The 17,820-nt window shown below is 44.2% G+C and overlaps 1 protein-coding gene across 5 annotated transcripts in view; it reads left to right on the top strand.

Annotated features, from left to right (window-relative positions):
- PDE4D (phosphodiesterase 4D) overlaps window positions 1–17,820 on the top strand; it is a 1,065,327-nt gene that overhangs the window by 795,865 nt on the left and 251,642 nt on the right. The window contains exon 1 of one of the 5 annotated variants that reach the window (XM_040421312.1): window positions 13,241–13,622. The exons of the other annotated variants lie outside the window; for them this stretch is intronic. Within the exon in view, the coding sequence (XP_040277246.1) occupies window positions 13,558–13,622 (65 nt within the window). The 5' untranslated portion in view covers window positions 13,241–13,557. Of the gene's footprint in view, window positions 1–13,240; window positions 13,623–17,820 lie in introns of those variants that run through there. 5 annotated transcript variants of the gene reach the window in all.

The following is a 17,820-nucleotide window of genomic DNA, read 5'->3' as shown; positions in this document are numbered from 1 at the left end:
ATTTACTACTATGCCATTTAGGCCTCATGCACATGACCGTAGTTTTGGTCTACGTATGATCCTCCCATTCATTTTCATGGGTCCGCAAATAATGGGCACAGCGCAAATGGATGTTTAGAACATGTCCTATTCTTGTCCATTTGGCATTTGGATAAGAGTGAGAAAATTGCAGAATACGCACTTTAGTAATGAATTTGAGCTATTATACATAAATATCCTTATTCTCACAGAGAGAACACTGATCCGGAAGTTTGTGACAAACTATTCCTGTAGCAGATACGAGCGAGATAAACCCAAGTTCATTTCTCTTGGGAGGAATAAGCTTTAGATTTCTCAAGAATCTTGTATTATTGGATTATCCAAATGAATGGAATCTATTAAACGTGCACTTTTTAATTTTATTTTTAGCCCAGTTGCAAACCCGATAACCGTGTAACACAAAGCAGGTCCCCAGTGATGAGCTGGTCATGGCGGGCGGGTTCTGCTACCAATACCCCTACCTATCAGTTGAAGAAGCAGCTGGCGAATTTCCAATTCCCTTGCAGTGATACTCCTGGGCAAATGAAGCTTTCCATGGAGCCCATGGAGGTAGAGTGCTCATCCGTGTGCTTTTCACATCCGTGTGTCTATTCTGAACAAAGATACTGTAGAATATTTCTGCAAAATCCAGACCAGGGACCCATTGAAGTCAATGGGTCCCCCCAAAAAATGCAGACGGCACAGGCACAACATCCGTATTTTGCAGATTCTCGATTGGCAGACCGCAAAAGGCACATGGTGTGTGCATGAGGCGTTATAGACAAGTCAGTGGGAAATATCCTTGTATTATAGTGTATTCTGTATTATTATATTGTAATGTACAATGTATAGAAGGTTCTTGTTGTGGTTTGTCCTTTCATTAGCTGTTGAAAAATAATGATATTTAGATAGCTAGTCATTTGTAAAAACCCTATAGGTTGTAAGACTACAACCCATAATATCCATAGTACTCAATAGGCCTTTACGCTTGTAGCATCGGCAGTTTCCCTGTCTCCGGTTTGGTGCTTTGGACGTACATTCCCGCTGGTATCTCCCTGCTCCCTCCCAGTGGGCATTGCTGTCTGACCTCTGTTAGCTGTCCACTTCACATCTCTCTCTACCCATAGGGTGTGTGCGCACTGTCTTCAGCTCTTAAAGGGCCAGCATGCTCACCCTAATTTGTTCCCAGCCTATGGTTAGCCTTCATTGAGTGCCTATTCCCTGCAAAGGTGTGTTTAGTGTTGTCTAATCTTTTGTGGCTCACCTGTGCCCATTTACTGTATTAAACCTGTCCAGCCTGTCCTGACCTGCCTCTCTTACTGATCCTTTGCCTCATGGCTGTCCTTTGGCTTGTTTACCGGATTGAATGATCTCTGCGTGACCTCGACTGGTCCAATGACTATGATTCAGCCCCATCCCTTTTGGTGCCACGCACCTTTGTCTCATAACCAACCTGGGTGAGACTACTCTTAGAGGTAGAAGCCTGGTGGTTCCCCTGCTGTGGAGTCCAGATCTGTAAAGGGGTGAAAGGTTCAAAACTATGGGGGCCACTTAGATAATGCTCACAGTAGGCCTAAGTCAAATCAGTTCAGTGACACAGTGTATCCACAACACTTAATGCAGAGATCATTCTTAATAGAGGAGCTCTATTATAATTTAGGCCCTGTAAATTTGAAAATGTGACATGGGCAGGAAAACAAGTTTACAGGTAATTATTACATTTTACAATTTACCACGTGACCATGTACAAGTGATGCATGTATAACTAAACAGTAATTTCTGTACGGAAACACAAAATACCACATGAAGAATTTAGCTCTCAGGGGGTACTGTTTCCCCTTGTGGAGACCGCCAACTGGTGCATGCAGCCAATGCTCCCTCAGAAATGGTTTGCAATTTAGCTCTACCCCAGAAGGAGAGCTAATGCCTATAGTTAGCTACCCTGTGCAGCGACTGGGTCCGCAGGGGAAACACGTGAGGTACGGTAGGCCGATGGGGGTAGTAGTTTTACTCACGGTTAGCAGAGACTCCCTGGGCCGGCGTGCAGTGATGGGAAGGACAGCACCAGTTCCCTTGGGGCACTCTCTGTTTGTCCAGGGAATCCGGCCAGATGGTGGTTGAGGTGCCCTTGGTGGTATGGGTTTTTAGGTGCCGTGGTGGCAGGGTCCCTGGTGTTTGTGACACCAGCACCATTAGGTGCAAATGAAGTTGGGAGAAAGGATGAGGAGTCAACGGTTGCAAACAACAGAACTTTTACTTAAATCACTTGTCTCAGGGTAGTCAGTACAGTTCATGTAGATAGCAAAGCAATAATCCAAATATTGGTTCAGCTGTATTCCTTATAACAGGCTTGGCAATTGTATATATCTATCTATACTCTGTCCACACTATAGCACTCAGTCAGTAGCAATCCACAGGGCGGTCTCCCTAACGGCAGGTATCGGTCTTCTGCTCCATTCTTGGTGCAGGATGCTTTGCTCTGATCCACAATGTCCATAGAGGCATGTGGTAAAGGATAATTTTGCGAATTAATCATCTGGCTGTGTCCAGGTACTTTTAGGTTCCTCCTGGTCACTGTTGCTTGTGAAGTCCATGGGCTAATTTAGCCCTAACCTTCACTAGACCTTCTCTATATTCAGACGTAGACTCACTGGTCTGTGCTGTGCTGCTGTAATACTGTTCTCTATACTCCCTTGGCTTGATCAGGGCCAAGAGGTTGAAATGGCAGCTACATTGTGGACTAGACCTGTTCACCTCCTCCATTAACTTCCTCTCAGTTCTCAACACTGTTCTACTCCACTCTCTAACTAACTTTATTAACACACCCCAGATAGATATATATATAAGTGATGCCAGCACCACCTAGGGGCGAATAGATGTAATGATCCTCTAACAGCCTGATAATAGGAATTACAGCTTGATACCACAATACATTAAATATGACAGTTCAAAAGTTTAAAGTGCCCACATATAACACATAGTGGGACACTGCATCTGTAAATCAGTGTCCGACCCATTAAAGAGAGCTGAAACATGACTAGGGATTTTAACCAAGTCAGTTTTGACTATTGGCAGCAACTGTAACCTGATCTCTCAGGGTAATCCATCTTCGTCTCTGCCTTGCTCAAGATGATTTTGACAATGAATTCAGGGTGAGTGATTAATGCACAAGTCAGGGGAGGAGAGAAGTCTGATATATGGAGAATGAGGCATTTTTCTTGACTTTTTTATGGAAAGTTTAATTATAGTGACTCCTTTATCTTCGCATAATTGTAACCTTAAAAAATGGTATTCGAGAGTGGAAATTTAACTTTAAATAGAGACTGTTTACCATAGTCACATATTTGGGTTGTAATAGTCTATTTGCTTGGTTCTACATGTTCTCCATACTGGTCCCTCAGCTATCTCACTGTTTGGGAAGGGCTTTACTCCCCTTCTGTGTCTTATCTACAGTATGTTCATATTGTTTAGTCTGTATAAGATACTGACTATATAAATAGGTTAATAATAACACAGTCTGGTGCAGGTGTGGATCCTAAAAAGTTGAACATTATAAAGATACAACTTCCACTTCAAATTATTATTTTTTTGATTAAAAAACTGTTCTTTGGGTACTTCCATTTTCTTAGAAACGTTGATAAACTAATTTTTGCGATCTGCAGTAATTTGCTAAAGAATCTCTCAGTAAGTGTTCAGTTCCTCTACAGCGCCCCATCAGGGGGAGTGAAGCCTTACACATTACCCATGGAAAGCAATCGGATGTCCTTTTAATGGAGACCTGTATCTGGTCCTCCATATGCTTTGTAACTACTCTCCAGTTAGGCTAAAAGATGTTGGTTCCATGGTGTCTGCATCCCACTCCAATCGGTGTCGGACTGGCCCACCGGAGGATTCTCTGTTGGTATCCAACCCCTTTACCCCTGAATTGCAGAGGAGCAGGAAACCATGTAAGATCTGCCCACAAGCACCAACCATGTGTGAGTCCTGCAGTCAGGGCTGTTTTCTATGATGTCCTACAATGAGATCTGGTCTCCTGTTCTAAGACTGCTCTCTTGTTGGCATTGACTGGAGGAGGAGAGTCTGCAAATTGACACAAAAAGGAAGAAGATCCTATGTCATAAAGGAGTAAAGGAAGAAGATCCTGCGTCTGGCCACCAATCTCCAGTCCCCTGGGCTCTCCTTCTGTCTCCAGTAGCCAGCTCCAGTCCCGTGGGTCCCCCTCATCTGCAGCTACCATCTTCAGTCCTCTGGGACTCCCCCTTCCCCCAACTGCTACTGTAAATCCTGTCTAGTATAAGTAATAATATCTTTTGGCTTTATTAACCACTTAAGGACCACAGGTTTATACCCCCCTAAAGACCAGGCCCTTTTTTACAAATCGGCACTACACTACTTTCACCGTTTATTGCTCGGTCATGCAACTTACCACCCAAATGAATTTTACCTCCTTTTCTTCTCACTAATAGAGCTTTCATTTGGTGGTATTTCATTGCTGCTGACATTTTTACTTTTTTTGTTATTAATCGAAATTTAACGATTTTTTTGCAAAAAAATGACATTTTTCACTTTCAGTTGTAAAATTTTGCAAAAAAAAACGAGATCCATATAGAAATTTTGCTCTAAATTTATAGTTCTACATGTCTTTGATAAAAAAAAAATGTTTGGGTAAAAAAAAAATGGTTTGGGTAAAAGTTATAGCGTTTACAAACTATGGTACAAAAATGTGAATTTCCGCTTTTTGAAGCAGCTCTGACTTTCTGAGCACCTGTCATGTTTCCTGAGGTTCTACAATGGCCAGACAGTACAAACACCCCACAAATGACCCCATTTCGGAAAGTACACACCCTAAGGTATTCGCTGATGGGCATAGTGAGTTCATAGAACTTTTTATTTTTTGTCACAAGTTAGCGGAAAATGATGATTTTTTTTTTTTTTTTTTTTTTTCTTACAAAGTCTCATATTCCACTAACTTGTGACAAAAAATAAAAACTTCTATGAACTCACTATGCCCATCACGAAATACCTTGGGGTCTCTTCTTTCCAAAATGGGGTCACTTGTGGGGTAGTTATACTGCCCTGGCATTCTAGGGGCCCAAATGTGTGGTAAGGAGTTTGAAATCAAATTCTGTAAAAAATGACCTGTGAAATCCGAAAGGTGCTCTTTGGAATATGGGCCCCTTTGCCCACCTAGGCTGCAAAAAAGTGTCACACATCTGGTATCTCTGTATTCAGGAGAAGTTGAGGAATGTGTTTTGGGGTGTCTTTTTACATATACCCATGCTGGGTGGGATAAATATCTTGGTCAAATGCCAACTTTGTATAAAAAAATGGGAAAAGTTGTCTTTTGCCAAGATATTTCTCTCACCCAGCATGGGTATATGTAAAATGACACCCCAAAACACATTCCCCACCTTCTCCTGAGTACGGCAATACCAGATGTGTGACACTTTTTTGCAGCCTAGGTGGGCAAAGGGGCCCATATTCCAAAGAGCACCTTTCGGATTTCACAGGTCATTTGTTACAGAATTTGATTTCAAACTCCTTACCACACATTCGGGCCCCTAGAATGCCAGGGCAGTATAACTACCCCACAAGTGACCCCATTTTGGAAAGAAGACACCCCAAGGTATTCCGTGAGGGGCATGGCAAGTTCCTAGAATTTTTTATTTTTTGTCACAAGTTAGTGGAAAATGATGATTTTTTTTTTTTTTTTTTTTTCATACAAAGTCTCATATTCCACTAACTTGTGACAAAAAATAAAAACTTCCATGAACTCACTATGCCCATCAGCGAATACCTTGGGGTCTCTTCTTTCCAAAATGGGGTCACTTGTGGGGTAGTTATACTGCCCTGGCATTCTAGGGGCCCGAATGTGTGGTAAGGAGTTTGAAATCAAATTCTGCAAAAAATGACCAGTGAAATCCGAAAGGTGCTCTTTGGAATATGGGCCCCTTTGCCCACCTAGGCTGCAAAAACGTGTCACACATCTGGTATCTCTGTATTCAGGAGAAGTTGAGGAATGTGTTTTGGGGTGTCTTTTTACATATACCCATGCTGGGTGAGATAAATATCTTGGTCAAATGCCAACTTTGTATAAAAAAAATGGGAAAAGTTGTCTTTTGCCAAGATATTTCTCTCACCCAGCATGGGTATATGTAAAATGACACCCCAAAACACATTCCCCACCTTCTCCTGAGTACGGGGATACCAGATGTGTGACACGTTTTTGCAGCCTAGGTGGGCAAAGGGGCCCATATTCCAAAGAGCACCTTTCGGATTTCACAGGTCATTTTTTACAGAATTTGATTTCAAACTCCTTACCACACATTTGGGCCCCTAGAATGCCAGGGCAGTATAACTACCCCACAAGTGACCCCATTTTGGAAAGAAGAGACCCCAAGGTATTCGCTGATGGGCATAGTGAGTTCATGGAAGTTTTTATTTTTTGTCACAAGTTAGTGGAATATGAGACTTTGTATGAAAAAAAAAAAAAAAAAAAAAAATCATCATTTTCCACTAACTTGTGACAAAAAATAAAAAATTCTAGGAACTCGCCATGCCCCTCACGGAATACCTTGGGGTGTCTTCTTTCCAAAATGGGGTCACTTGTTGGGTAGTTATACTGCCCTGGCATTTTCCAGGGGCCCTAATGTGTGGTAAGTAGGTAAATGACCTGTGAAATCCTAAAGGTGCTCTTTGGAATGTGGGCCCCTTTGCCCACCTAGGCTGCAAAAAAGTGTCACACATGTGGTATCGCCGTATTCAGGAGAAGTTGGGGAATGTGTTTTGGGGTGTCATTTTACATATACCCATGCTGGGTGAGAGAAATATCTTGGCAAAAGACAACTTTTCCCATTTTTTTATACAAAGTTGGCATTTGACCAAGATATTTCTCTCACCCAGCATGGGTATATGTAAAATGACACCCCAAAACACATTCCCCAACTTCTCCTGAGTACGGCGATACCAGATGTGTGACACTTTTTTGCAGCCTAGATGCGCAAAGGTGCCCAAATTCCTTTTAGGAGGGCATTTTTAGACATTTGGATACCAGACTTCTTCTCACGCTTTGGGGCCCCTAGAATGCCAGGGCAGTATAAATACCCCACATGTGACCCCATTTCGGAAAGAAGACACCCCAAGGTATTCAATGAGGGGCATGGCGAGTTCATAGAAATTTTTTTTTTTTGGCACAAGTTAGCGGAAATTGATATTTTTAATTTTTTTCTCACAAAGTCTCCCGTTCCGCTAACTTGGGACAAAAATTTCAATCTTTCATGGACTCAATATGCCCCTCACGGAATACCTGGGGGTGTCTTCTTTCCGAAATGGGGTCACATGTGGGGTATTTATACTGCCCTGGCATTCTAGGGGCCCTAAAGCGTGAGAAGAAGTCTGGAATATAAATGTCTAAAAAATTTTACGCATTTGGTTTCCGTGAGGGGTATGGTGAGTTCATGTGAGATTTTATTTTTTGACACAAGTTAGTGGAATATGAGACTTTGTAAGAAAAAAATAATAATAATTCCGCTAACTTGGGCCAAAAAAATGTCTGAATGGAGCCTTACAGGGGGGTGATCAATGACAGGGGGGTGATCAATGACAGGGGGGTGATCAATGACAGGGGGGGTGATCAATGACAGGGGGGTGATCAGGGAGTCTATATGGGGTGATCACGCCCCTGTAAGGCTTCATTCAGACGTCCGGATGCGTTTTGCGGATCCGATCCATCTATCAGTGCATCCGTAAAAATCATGCGGACGTCTGAATGGAGCTTTACAGGGGGGTAATCAATGACAGGGGGGTAATCAATGACAGGGGGGGTGATCAGGGAGTCTATATGGGGTGATCACCACAGTCATTGATCACGCCCCTGTAAGGCTTCATTCAGACGTCCGGATGCGTTTTGCGGATCCGATCCATCTATCAGTGCATCCGTAAAAATCATGCGGACATCTGAATGGAGCTTTACAGGGGGGTAATCACCACAGTCATTGATCATGCCCCTGTAAGGCTTCATTCAGACGTCCGGATGCGTTTTGCGGATCCGATCCATCTATCAGTGCATCCGTAAAAATCATGCGGACATCTGAATGGAGCTTTACAGGGGGGTGATCAGGGAGTCTATATGGGGTGATCACCACAGTCATTGATCATGCCCCTGTAAGGCTTCATTCAGACGTCCGGATGCGTTTTGCGGATCGGATCCATCTATCAGTGCATCCGTAAAAATCATGCGGACATCTGAATGGAGCTTTACAGGGGGGTGATCAGGGAGTCTATATGGGGTGATCACCACAGTCATTGATCATGCCCCTGTAAGGCTTCATTCAGACGTCCGGATGCGTTTTGCGGATCGGATCCATCTATCAGTGCATCCGTAAAAATCATGCGGACGTCTGAATGGAGCTTTACAGGGGGGTGATCAATGACAGGGGTGTAATCAATGACAGGGGGGTGATCAGGGAGTCTATATGGGGTGATCACCACAGTCATTGATCACGCCCCTGTAAGGCTTCATTCAGACGTCCGGATGCGTTTTGCGGATCCGATCCATCTATCAGTGGATCCGTAAAAATCATGCGGACGTCTGAATGGAGCTTTACAGGGGGGTAATCAATGACAGGGGGGTAATCAATGACAGGGGGGTAATCAGGGAGTCTATATGGGGTGATCAGGGGCTAATAAGGGGTTAATAAGTGACGGGGGGGGGGTGTAGTGTAGTGTAGTGGTGCTTGGTGCTACTTTACTGAGCTACCTGTGTCCTCTGGTGGTCGATCCAAACAAAGGGGACCACCAGAGGACCAGGTAGCAGGTATATTAGACGCTGTTATCAAAACAGCGTCTAATATACCTGTTAGGGGTTAAAAAAAACACATCTCCAGCCTGCCAGCGAACGATCGCCGCTGGCAGGCTGGAGATCAACTCTCTTACCTTCCGTTCCTGTGAGCGCGCGCGCCTGTGTGCGCGCGTTCACAGGAAATCTCGGCTCACGCGAGATGACGCCTATTGGCGTTAGTGTGACCTGGGAGCGCCGCAGAAATGACGCCTTTCGGCGTTAGCGTGGCGGGAAGTGGTTAAACAATGTTTATAAAATCCATCAACAAATGTGGATGTTGTTTTGTTTTTCCTGTATATCCTGGTGTGCAGCATGTCCATATATCAGCTCTAATAGCAAAGTGGGAGCTGGATTTTAAACTGTATTTTTGTGTGTAATATTAAGGTGTGTATTATGAGGTCCTGCAGCAGCTGAGGTGTGTCTTATGAGGTTCTGCAGCAGCTGAGGTGTGTTTTATGAGGTTCTGCAGCAGCTGAGGTGTATATTATGAGGTTCTGCAGCAGCTGAGGTTTATATATTGAGAGGTTCTGCAGCAGCTGAGGTGTGTATTATTGTGTTTTGCAGCAGCTGTGTGTACTGTGATGTTCTGCAGCAGCTGAGGTTTGTATTATGAGGTTCTGCAGCAGGTTAGGTGTGTATTATTGTGTTCTGCAGCAGCTGAGGTGTGTATTATTGTGTTCTGCAGCAGCTGAGGTGTGTATTATTGTATTCTGCAGCAGCTGTGTGTACTGTGATGTTCTGCAGCAGCGGAGGTGTGTATTATTGTGTTCTGCAGCAGGTGAGGTGTGTACTATGATGTTCTGCAGCAGCTAAGGTGTGTATTATGAGGTTCTGCAGCAGCTGAGGTGTGTATTATTGTGTTTTGCAGCAGCTGTGTGTACTATGTGGTTCTGCAGCAGCTGAGGTGTGTACTTTGTGGCTCTGCAGCAGCGGAGGTGTGTGTTATTGTGTTCTGCAGCAGGTGAGGTGTGTATTATTGTGTTCTGCAGCAGGTGAGTTGTGTACTATGATGTTCTGCAGCAGCTGAGGTGTGTATTATGAGGTTCTGCAGTAGGTGAGGTGTGTATTACTGTGTTCTGCAGCAGCTGTTTGTACTGTGATGTTCTGCAGCAGCTGATGTGTGTACTATGTGGTTCTGCAGCAGCGGGGGGGGTGTATTATTGTGTTCTGCAGCTGTGTGTACTATGTGGTTCTGCAGCAGCTGAGGTGTGTACTTTGTGGCTCTGCAGCAGCGGAGGTGTGTATTATTGTGTTCTGCAGCAGGTGAGGTGTGTATTATGAGGTTCTGCAGCAGCTGAGGTGTGTAATATTGTGTTCTGCAGCAGCTGTGTGTACTGTCATGTTCTGCATCAGGTGAGGTGTGTATTATTGTGTACTGCAGCAGGTGAGGTGTGTACTATGATGTTCTGCAGCAGCTGAGGTGTGTACTATGTGGTTCTGCAGCAGCGGGGGGGGGGGGGGGGGGGGGTGTATTATTGTGTTCTGCAGCAGCTGTGTGTACTGTGATGTTCTGCAGCAGCTGAGGTGTGTAGTACGAGTTCACCAGTAAGAATTTTTTTTACTTGCATTGAACTAATTAAAAGGAGTACGTCAGGAGAATCCACCGACATATCATACACTAAAAACACTTCCTGGCTTCTATCAGGTGAATGTAGCGGTACATTACGTCGCTACCTGTGGGTCCTCTGCAGATCTCTATTCTCTCTGTTTCTTCACCGCTTATATACGAGTAATCGGACACTTCCAGTATAAACTTGGTAACCAGTGTGTACATTCTGTGCTCATTCCGCAATATGAAATCTGAGCGGCGCAGAAAGGTAACGGGGCTTCAGGGACCATCAAAAAATCCGTTCAGAAACTGATTACTAAAGACTGAGCACGTGATATTTAGTTGAAAGTTGGGCCTTCAGGATCTTCGAAAAGACATGGAAATATGGCTAATGGTTGCTGGTCTTATCAGGACACTACTGAGAAAGGCAACATTTTGAAACCTCAGCGTATGTACTTATATGAACAGTTTCCATCAAGTTGCTCTGGTCTCCAGGTCATCTTATGGTCTCAGCAATACCTAAAATCTCCAGTAGAGGTCATCGTGTAAATAGCGCTAGAATTACTGAGGTTGATGGCAGTGATCTGCAAGCTGATGCTTTCCGGCTTCTAGTCCATGCTGGGAGTTGTATCTTCACAGGGTTACTGGATAGTTTGGATTCTCAGGTAGAATAAAGATGACAATTGCAATAAAATATTTTTTCATGGAAATTCCTAGTGCAGTATATAAAAGTAACGGTTCTTCAAGCAGTCGCTTATATTTTAATGGTACAGTTTAAAAAAAGAGCAAAATAAAATGATTAACTTATGGAATGCTAAGAGTGTCGGAGTCTCGTAGATCTCGTTATAAAGGTGCGTTCACGCCACCATATTTTCGGTCTGCATCCGATCATTCATTTCAGTAGGGCCACAAATGATGCGGACAGCACGCTGTGTGCTGTCCGCATCCGTATGTCCGTTCCACTCCACTGCGAAAACAACAGAACATGTCCTATTCTTGACCGTTTTACGGACAAGAATAGGCATTTCTTACAAAGAGCGAGACGTGCTGATCTGCAAAATGCAATTTGCAGGCCGCAAAATGGATACGTTTGTGTGAAATCCCCCTAAGAGCTCATGCACGCGTTGTTATTGTCCGCATCTTGTGCGGGTCTGGTGCGGACCCATTCGCTTCAATAGGGCTGCAAAAGATGCGGACAGCTGTCTGCATCCGTATGTCCGTTCCGCTGCTCCCGCAAAAAAATAGAACATGTCCTGTTCTTGTCCATGTTAGGCTACATGCACACGACAGTTGTTTTTCTCTGCGTCCGTTCCGTTTTTTTTGGGCTGATCGGATGGTTAACCATGCATTTCTATGGAGCCGTTAAAATTGCGGTGTAGTCAACCATTTTTTTTTCCGCGTCCGCTGTCCTTGTTTCCCGTCCGCGAAAAAAGTATTGCATGTCCTATTCTTTGTCCGCAATAAACGTTTTGCGGATCCATTAAAGTCAATGGGTCCGCAAAAAAATACGGATGACCAACGGAAGCCATCCGTATGTCATCCGCATCCGTTTTTTTTTTTTTTGGCGGATGGTTGCTGGGAAACCTGTATATATTACATTTTAAGAATTACAACCTTCAGGTTTTTTTTGCGGATGGCAAAAAAACCCTAAAGACACACGGAAACACAACCTACAAAATTTGCGGACAAACGGAACGGATGCGGATGTAAAAAAAACAGGAACGCGGATCCGCTATTTGCGGACCTCAAGAAACCACTGTCGTGCGCATGTAGCCTTAGGCCTCATGCACACGACTGTTGTTTTATTCCGTGTCCGTTGTTCCGTTTTTCGTGATTTTCTGCGGACCCATTGACTTTCAATGGGTCCGTTGAAAACTCGGCTAATGCACCGTTTGCCATCCGCGTCCGTGATCCGTGGTTCCAGTCCATCAAAAAAATATAACCTGTCCTATTTGTTTCACGGAAAACGGTTCGCGGACCTATTCAAGTCAATGAGACCGTGAAAAAACGCGGAGGCACACAAGATTGTCATCCGCGTCCGTTTTTTTTCCTATCATTTGCATGGCAAACTTGACTTGAACGGAACACAACAACGGTCGTGTGCATGAGGCCTTACACACATGGCCAGGTGCTTTGTTCACCTCCTGTGAACAGCTATTGGTACAGGAGAAGAGGCGTTATCCGTGATTGATGGCATGGGTCTGTGATCTGCATGCTGCTTCCCCGCGGTCGGTGCACATGTATTGCGGAACCGCCATATGCGGTCCGCAGCACAGGCACGGAGCCCTTACGTTTGTGTGAATAAGCCCTAACAGATAGCTGTCAGTCACTGGTAACACCTCCACCCTGTACTGATAGTAAAATTATAAATGTATAAATTACAGGTTTTACTAAATCTTTTCCCCAAAAAGTATATCTCAATCTGCTCAGCTCCTCCTGCTCTATGACATGCTGCCTTCCGATTGCATTGCACTTTGTGGTGACAGGTCCTCTGTAAGTGACTGGCTCACTTATATGCTCCTTTATTGAGTGGTGAAGCAGGGTTGAGTTTGTCATTTGAGGTAGATGGCACTTCTTAGCGTAAAGACTTTACTGTCCACAAAGAAAACAAACTCAGCTCTGCTCCACCAGCATTGTGTGATCACATTTACTGTTGGCTTGGTGTCATCTAGTCTGCATTAGTGTTTGCTCAGGAGTCTCGCCCTCTGTGTGAAGAGTCCATTGTGGGCGGATAGACCTGCTCACAGGTAAGTCCCAGGGGACTGTAGGTGGATCCCAGTGCTAATGAAGATGACATTTCCGTGGCGTTTCTAGGTGACTGGTCCGCCTTACGATGACTCTTCCCCCTCTCGATCTTCTGTGTAACCTTATAAGATACAGTGTGAGAAAGGCAGCCGAGCTTTCATGTGACCTAGATGGAGAATACATTGAAGCTGCAGTTCCTCCCCTGGAAATTTAAGACCGGCTAGAAGCTCTGTCATTTCCTAACATACTGCTGAATGGAAATCAGAGATAGGAAGCGGAGCTGCCACCCCTGGCTCTGATCCTCGCAGGTCTTCAGAAGTCACCCTGTGCGCCTCTACACCGGGCTATGGATTACTGTGTGCCCGCAGCATTTTCCTCCAAACCCTGACTTCTCGGACTTATCAACATGAGTATTATACTGAAGCCAAGATCCCGCTCCACAAGTTCCCTCAGGACAACTGACGGGCTCTGGTAAAGTATATGTGTACTTCGTTTTCACTTGTGTAGGTGTAGCAGTGCTGGGTTTGTCATTTGGCGCAGCTCATAGTCATATCATGATGTTGCTTTTAATAGGACTGTAGGTAAAAATGCAGAGAAATAGTTGAATCATAGATTCGGCTCTGCTACATCTGCATAGAAGCAATAATGTATTTTTTTTTTGTAGTGTTTTGAGCTATAATTACAGGTTCTAGTTACTAGATTTTTGGAGAAGGGTCGTTGAACCAGGGAGTTATTCTGATTAGAGTCGAGAAGAAATTTTTCCCCTAAAATGAGAAAAATGGGCTTCTACCTTGTCGTGGTGTTGGCCTTATAACATAAAATACTGTGGAATTCATTCTGTAGTAGAGAAATTGCTCCCCCTGAGTTTTACTATGTAGAGTATTGAGCTCTGTCTTCTGGTCATGATGTAGCTGTGACAGCATCAGTTGTGTCCATCCTCACCGTACCGGAGTTTCGTGATCATACAACCTCGATGCATTTTCGCACAGGCACATACAGCATAAACAGCACCCGATAGAATAATGCAGTTTTTCCCCCACGTCACTTATCTTGGGATATCTCAAGCCGAGAGAAAGGACACTTCTAGTATGCTGGATGCAACTAATCCTGATGGACTCCATTCACTAATAACAGAGTTCATCCGGTTTCCATTGGGGAGTCTGGAATTTTTTAATCCATTTATTGCACTGAAGGCTGCTCTGTTCTTAAAAGTAAAATTAGTGGAATTGGATTATTGGAGTTTTGAATATTGTTTATTTTTTTAATTTTTAAGAGACATATAAGAAAAGTAGATTTTGCGCAATCATTTTGTTTCCGTTGAAATGGCGCTGATGGAATATAAAAGGTTGCATGACAGATCTCGTACTCTGACTTAGAAGGAAGTCTGTCTGTCTAGAACAGGGGTGCACAACCTGCGGCCCCCAGCCATCTGGTATGTCTATGTCTTGTGTCTACTCACATATTTTTCATGTATTCTCCTATTAGATGGGAGTCCTGGAAGTGTAACTAGACATTCCTGATATATACTGCATGTTCAATATGCTATAAATGCAGTATTTCAGTTGTTGATACCCTTTTAAATTTTATTTTCAGCCCTGGTCATTGGTTCAGTCTGGCAATGTGGCCCCCAACCAGAAAACGTTGTGCACCCCTGGTCTAGAAGGTCTGGGCTTAGTACTCTGGCCCTCATTTATCAAAACTAACAGGAAAACAGTCTTTGTTGCCCATAGCAACCAGTCGGAGCTCACCTAACACTTTAAGAAATGAAAGGTGAGCTCTGATTGGTTGCTATGGGTGACTAAGGCCCCTTGCAGACGAGCGTTTGTCACATTCCAGAACTGAAAGGGTTGCATAGCATCATAAATCAATATAATGCTATGTGACCCCGTCGGGCTGGGAGATGCCTCAGGATAGGCCATCACTAGCTTATCGGCAGGGATCAGATGACGACCAACCACCCCACCGATCAGCTGTTCAGGTGTAGCTCCATCGCCAGAAGTTTGCACAGCTCCATCAGCCTCGTAATGGAGTGAGCTTGTTACTACAACACTGCTCCTATTGAGGCGTATGGGAATAGTGCCGTATTATTAAAGTGTAACCATCATATTTTTTATTTGCTAGTTTATTAGAGCTAGACATGTATACCCATGTTAGTCTGTCAATGATTGTCCAAAGATCTGTAATTACCTTATAATAACAGCTTTCATTAATGTCCTCTGTCCCTTTCCACTGCTCCCTTAAAAGACTGTTATGGCCCGTCTGTCTCCGGCTAATTGTAAACAGAAGACAGTGCGGAGGCGTGTCTCTCTGTAATCCAATCTGATTGGCTGGCAGGAAGCTGCTGGTTACAGCAAGTGTGTATGGGAAGTGAGGGAAGGCAGTTTTGGCCTCAGAGAACTGGCAGAGGAGACATCTTGAGAAGGCCCTCATATTGCAGGGGTTAAAACAGCTGTAACTAAGGGACAAACTAAAGGAAAACAGTGGTATGTGTAGAAACTAAAGATTGCTTTATGCATAATGCTGATGATTCATGGTGCTTAGTAGTCCCTTCCAACGATGGAACTACACCCAGGCAGCTGATCGGCGGGGGGTGTGGGCTTTCGGATCCCGATGATCAGCTGATGCCAACCCCTTTAAGTCGTCAGTATAGCAAGTTTGCATTAGTATTTAGGGTAGGGCTACACGGCGACCTTGGCCCTCGTACTACCTCAGTATCACAGCGTAGAATGGGGACACAGTGTGATTTGCACATTTGCCACGACCCCAGAATTGCAAAAAACCCAACCCTGCTGTTTTTTCTTCTGATTCTGGGATCGCGGTCCTGGCAAACTTGCGAGTCTCGCTGTGACCCCATTAGTTTCTGTGGCTGCCCTAATACACTGAGATACTTGCACACGACCAAGATCACCATGTAGTCCTACCTTTATGGAGCGCGTATGATCCGATCATCGATTGCCTCACTCTACTGCGCCATTTTTCTTGCTGTATTCAAAATTAATGTACAACCCAATGAATTGCTGCGAGGCCTTGGAAGAACAGGTGCAGCCCTGGCTTTTGTGAGAACGTATGTAGGACACCCCTCTTCAGAGGAGCTGCATACCATGGGCCTCTCGCTATGCTTTGTACACCATTGTCCTCGGTATGTCGTGCCCCGGAGGCTCAAACAGTTCGCTGCTTTGTCTCTCCAGAATCCTAACCTTTGCAGCTCTCCTCGATGAGTAAATACATATTGTGCATAGTGATTCGTGTCATTACCAAACCTTATCTGTGTAAGTGCTGAGCCCTGGACAACAGGATAGCACGGCAAATATGTACACTGCTTGTGTGCTACTCGGAGTGCAGATACCGAACTTAGATGATCTTATTTACAGCAATCAGAGAACAATCCTTCATGTGTTTTACCATGAACAGACGCCAAGGGGCGATTAACCGCTTATATTCACCGCAGCTTGCTGATGTGATGATCAGGAGTCATCATGAAGCTCTAGAGCTATATATACACTACATCTCCTATTCTCAAATCAAGAATTTTCGAGCCTCCATAAAACATCATCATAAATAAATCAAAGTTACTTTATGGATGGAAAGTGGTTCATGAAATATGGATGTTATCCTTATTTCATGGGATTATTAGAGGTTGATTTGGAAAAGTTTTGCTCCTGACATTAGAGTAAAAGTTCTTGTAAACAGAGTAATGATGAAGCCGATGACTGGGAACGAAGTGGACGGTCCTGATAATTGCCTGATCGTCAGTGGTGACGAGAGCTGAATTTACATGCAGCAATCAACTCCACTGTATAGAGACTAGCAATCGATAGAAAAGTCTTTGTTCCTGCACAGCAGATGGTTGTTCAGACAGTACGATCTGCACAGGAATGAAGATTTTTGGTGCCTTCTATACAGGTCAATTATTGGGAAAAAGTGTTTATACAAATACTCATCCCAGAAAATCTCCCTGATAATTGGTCTTTTTAGAAGGACCCTTAGGCAACACCGTACCCATAGTCCCATGGATGGAGTTCAAAATTGTGGCAGATGCTGTGTTAGGGCCCATGCACATGGCTGTAGCCATTGTTTTCAGTCCACAAATTGCGGATCTGCAAGACACGGATACAGGTTGTGTGCGTTTCGCATTTTGCGGAACGGAACATCCTGCCATCTATAGAACAGTCCTATCCTTGTCCATAAAATGGACATAGATAGGACATGTTTTATTTTTTTGCGGGTGCGGCAGAATGAACATACGTTTTATTTTTTTTGTAGTCAATGGGTCCACATGCGACCTGCAAAAAATGTGGATCAGATGTGGACATGTGCATGAGCGCTTAGAGAGTGATTCCCTCCTAAAAGCACAGAGTTCCTAATGGCTTATGCATCTGGCACAGGCAGACCCCACAGGCGTATACTACAGGCTCTGTGTGCCACTGTGAGGCACGGTAGGGGTACAGCTTCACAGTCGGGTTTCCTGATGCAGTTTTGGAAGGCAAAACCAGGACTGAATCCTTTATACTTTCTCTTCTTTTATGAACGACTCCTGATTTTGGTTCTAATACTACTTCCAGAAGCCTGAACATGTGTCTTGCTGTGCATTTTGTGCTTTGATGTTTTTCTTATAGACTGATTTAGGATATATTTTTTTTGGGGGGGGACTCTGCATCATTGTAGACTG

This window comes from Bufo bufo, chromosome 2, assembly GCF_905171765.1.
Source record: "Bufo bufo chromosome 2, aBufBuf1.1, whole genome shotgun sequence".
Taxonomy (NCBI): domain Eukaryota; kingdom Metazoa; phylum Chordata; class Amphibia; order Anura; family Bufonidae; genus Bufo; species Bufo bufo.
Note: the sequence above shows the minus strand (reverse complement) of the source record. Positions and strands in the feature narration are given on the sequence as shown.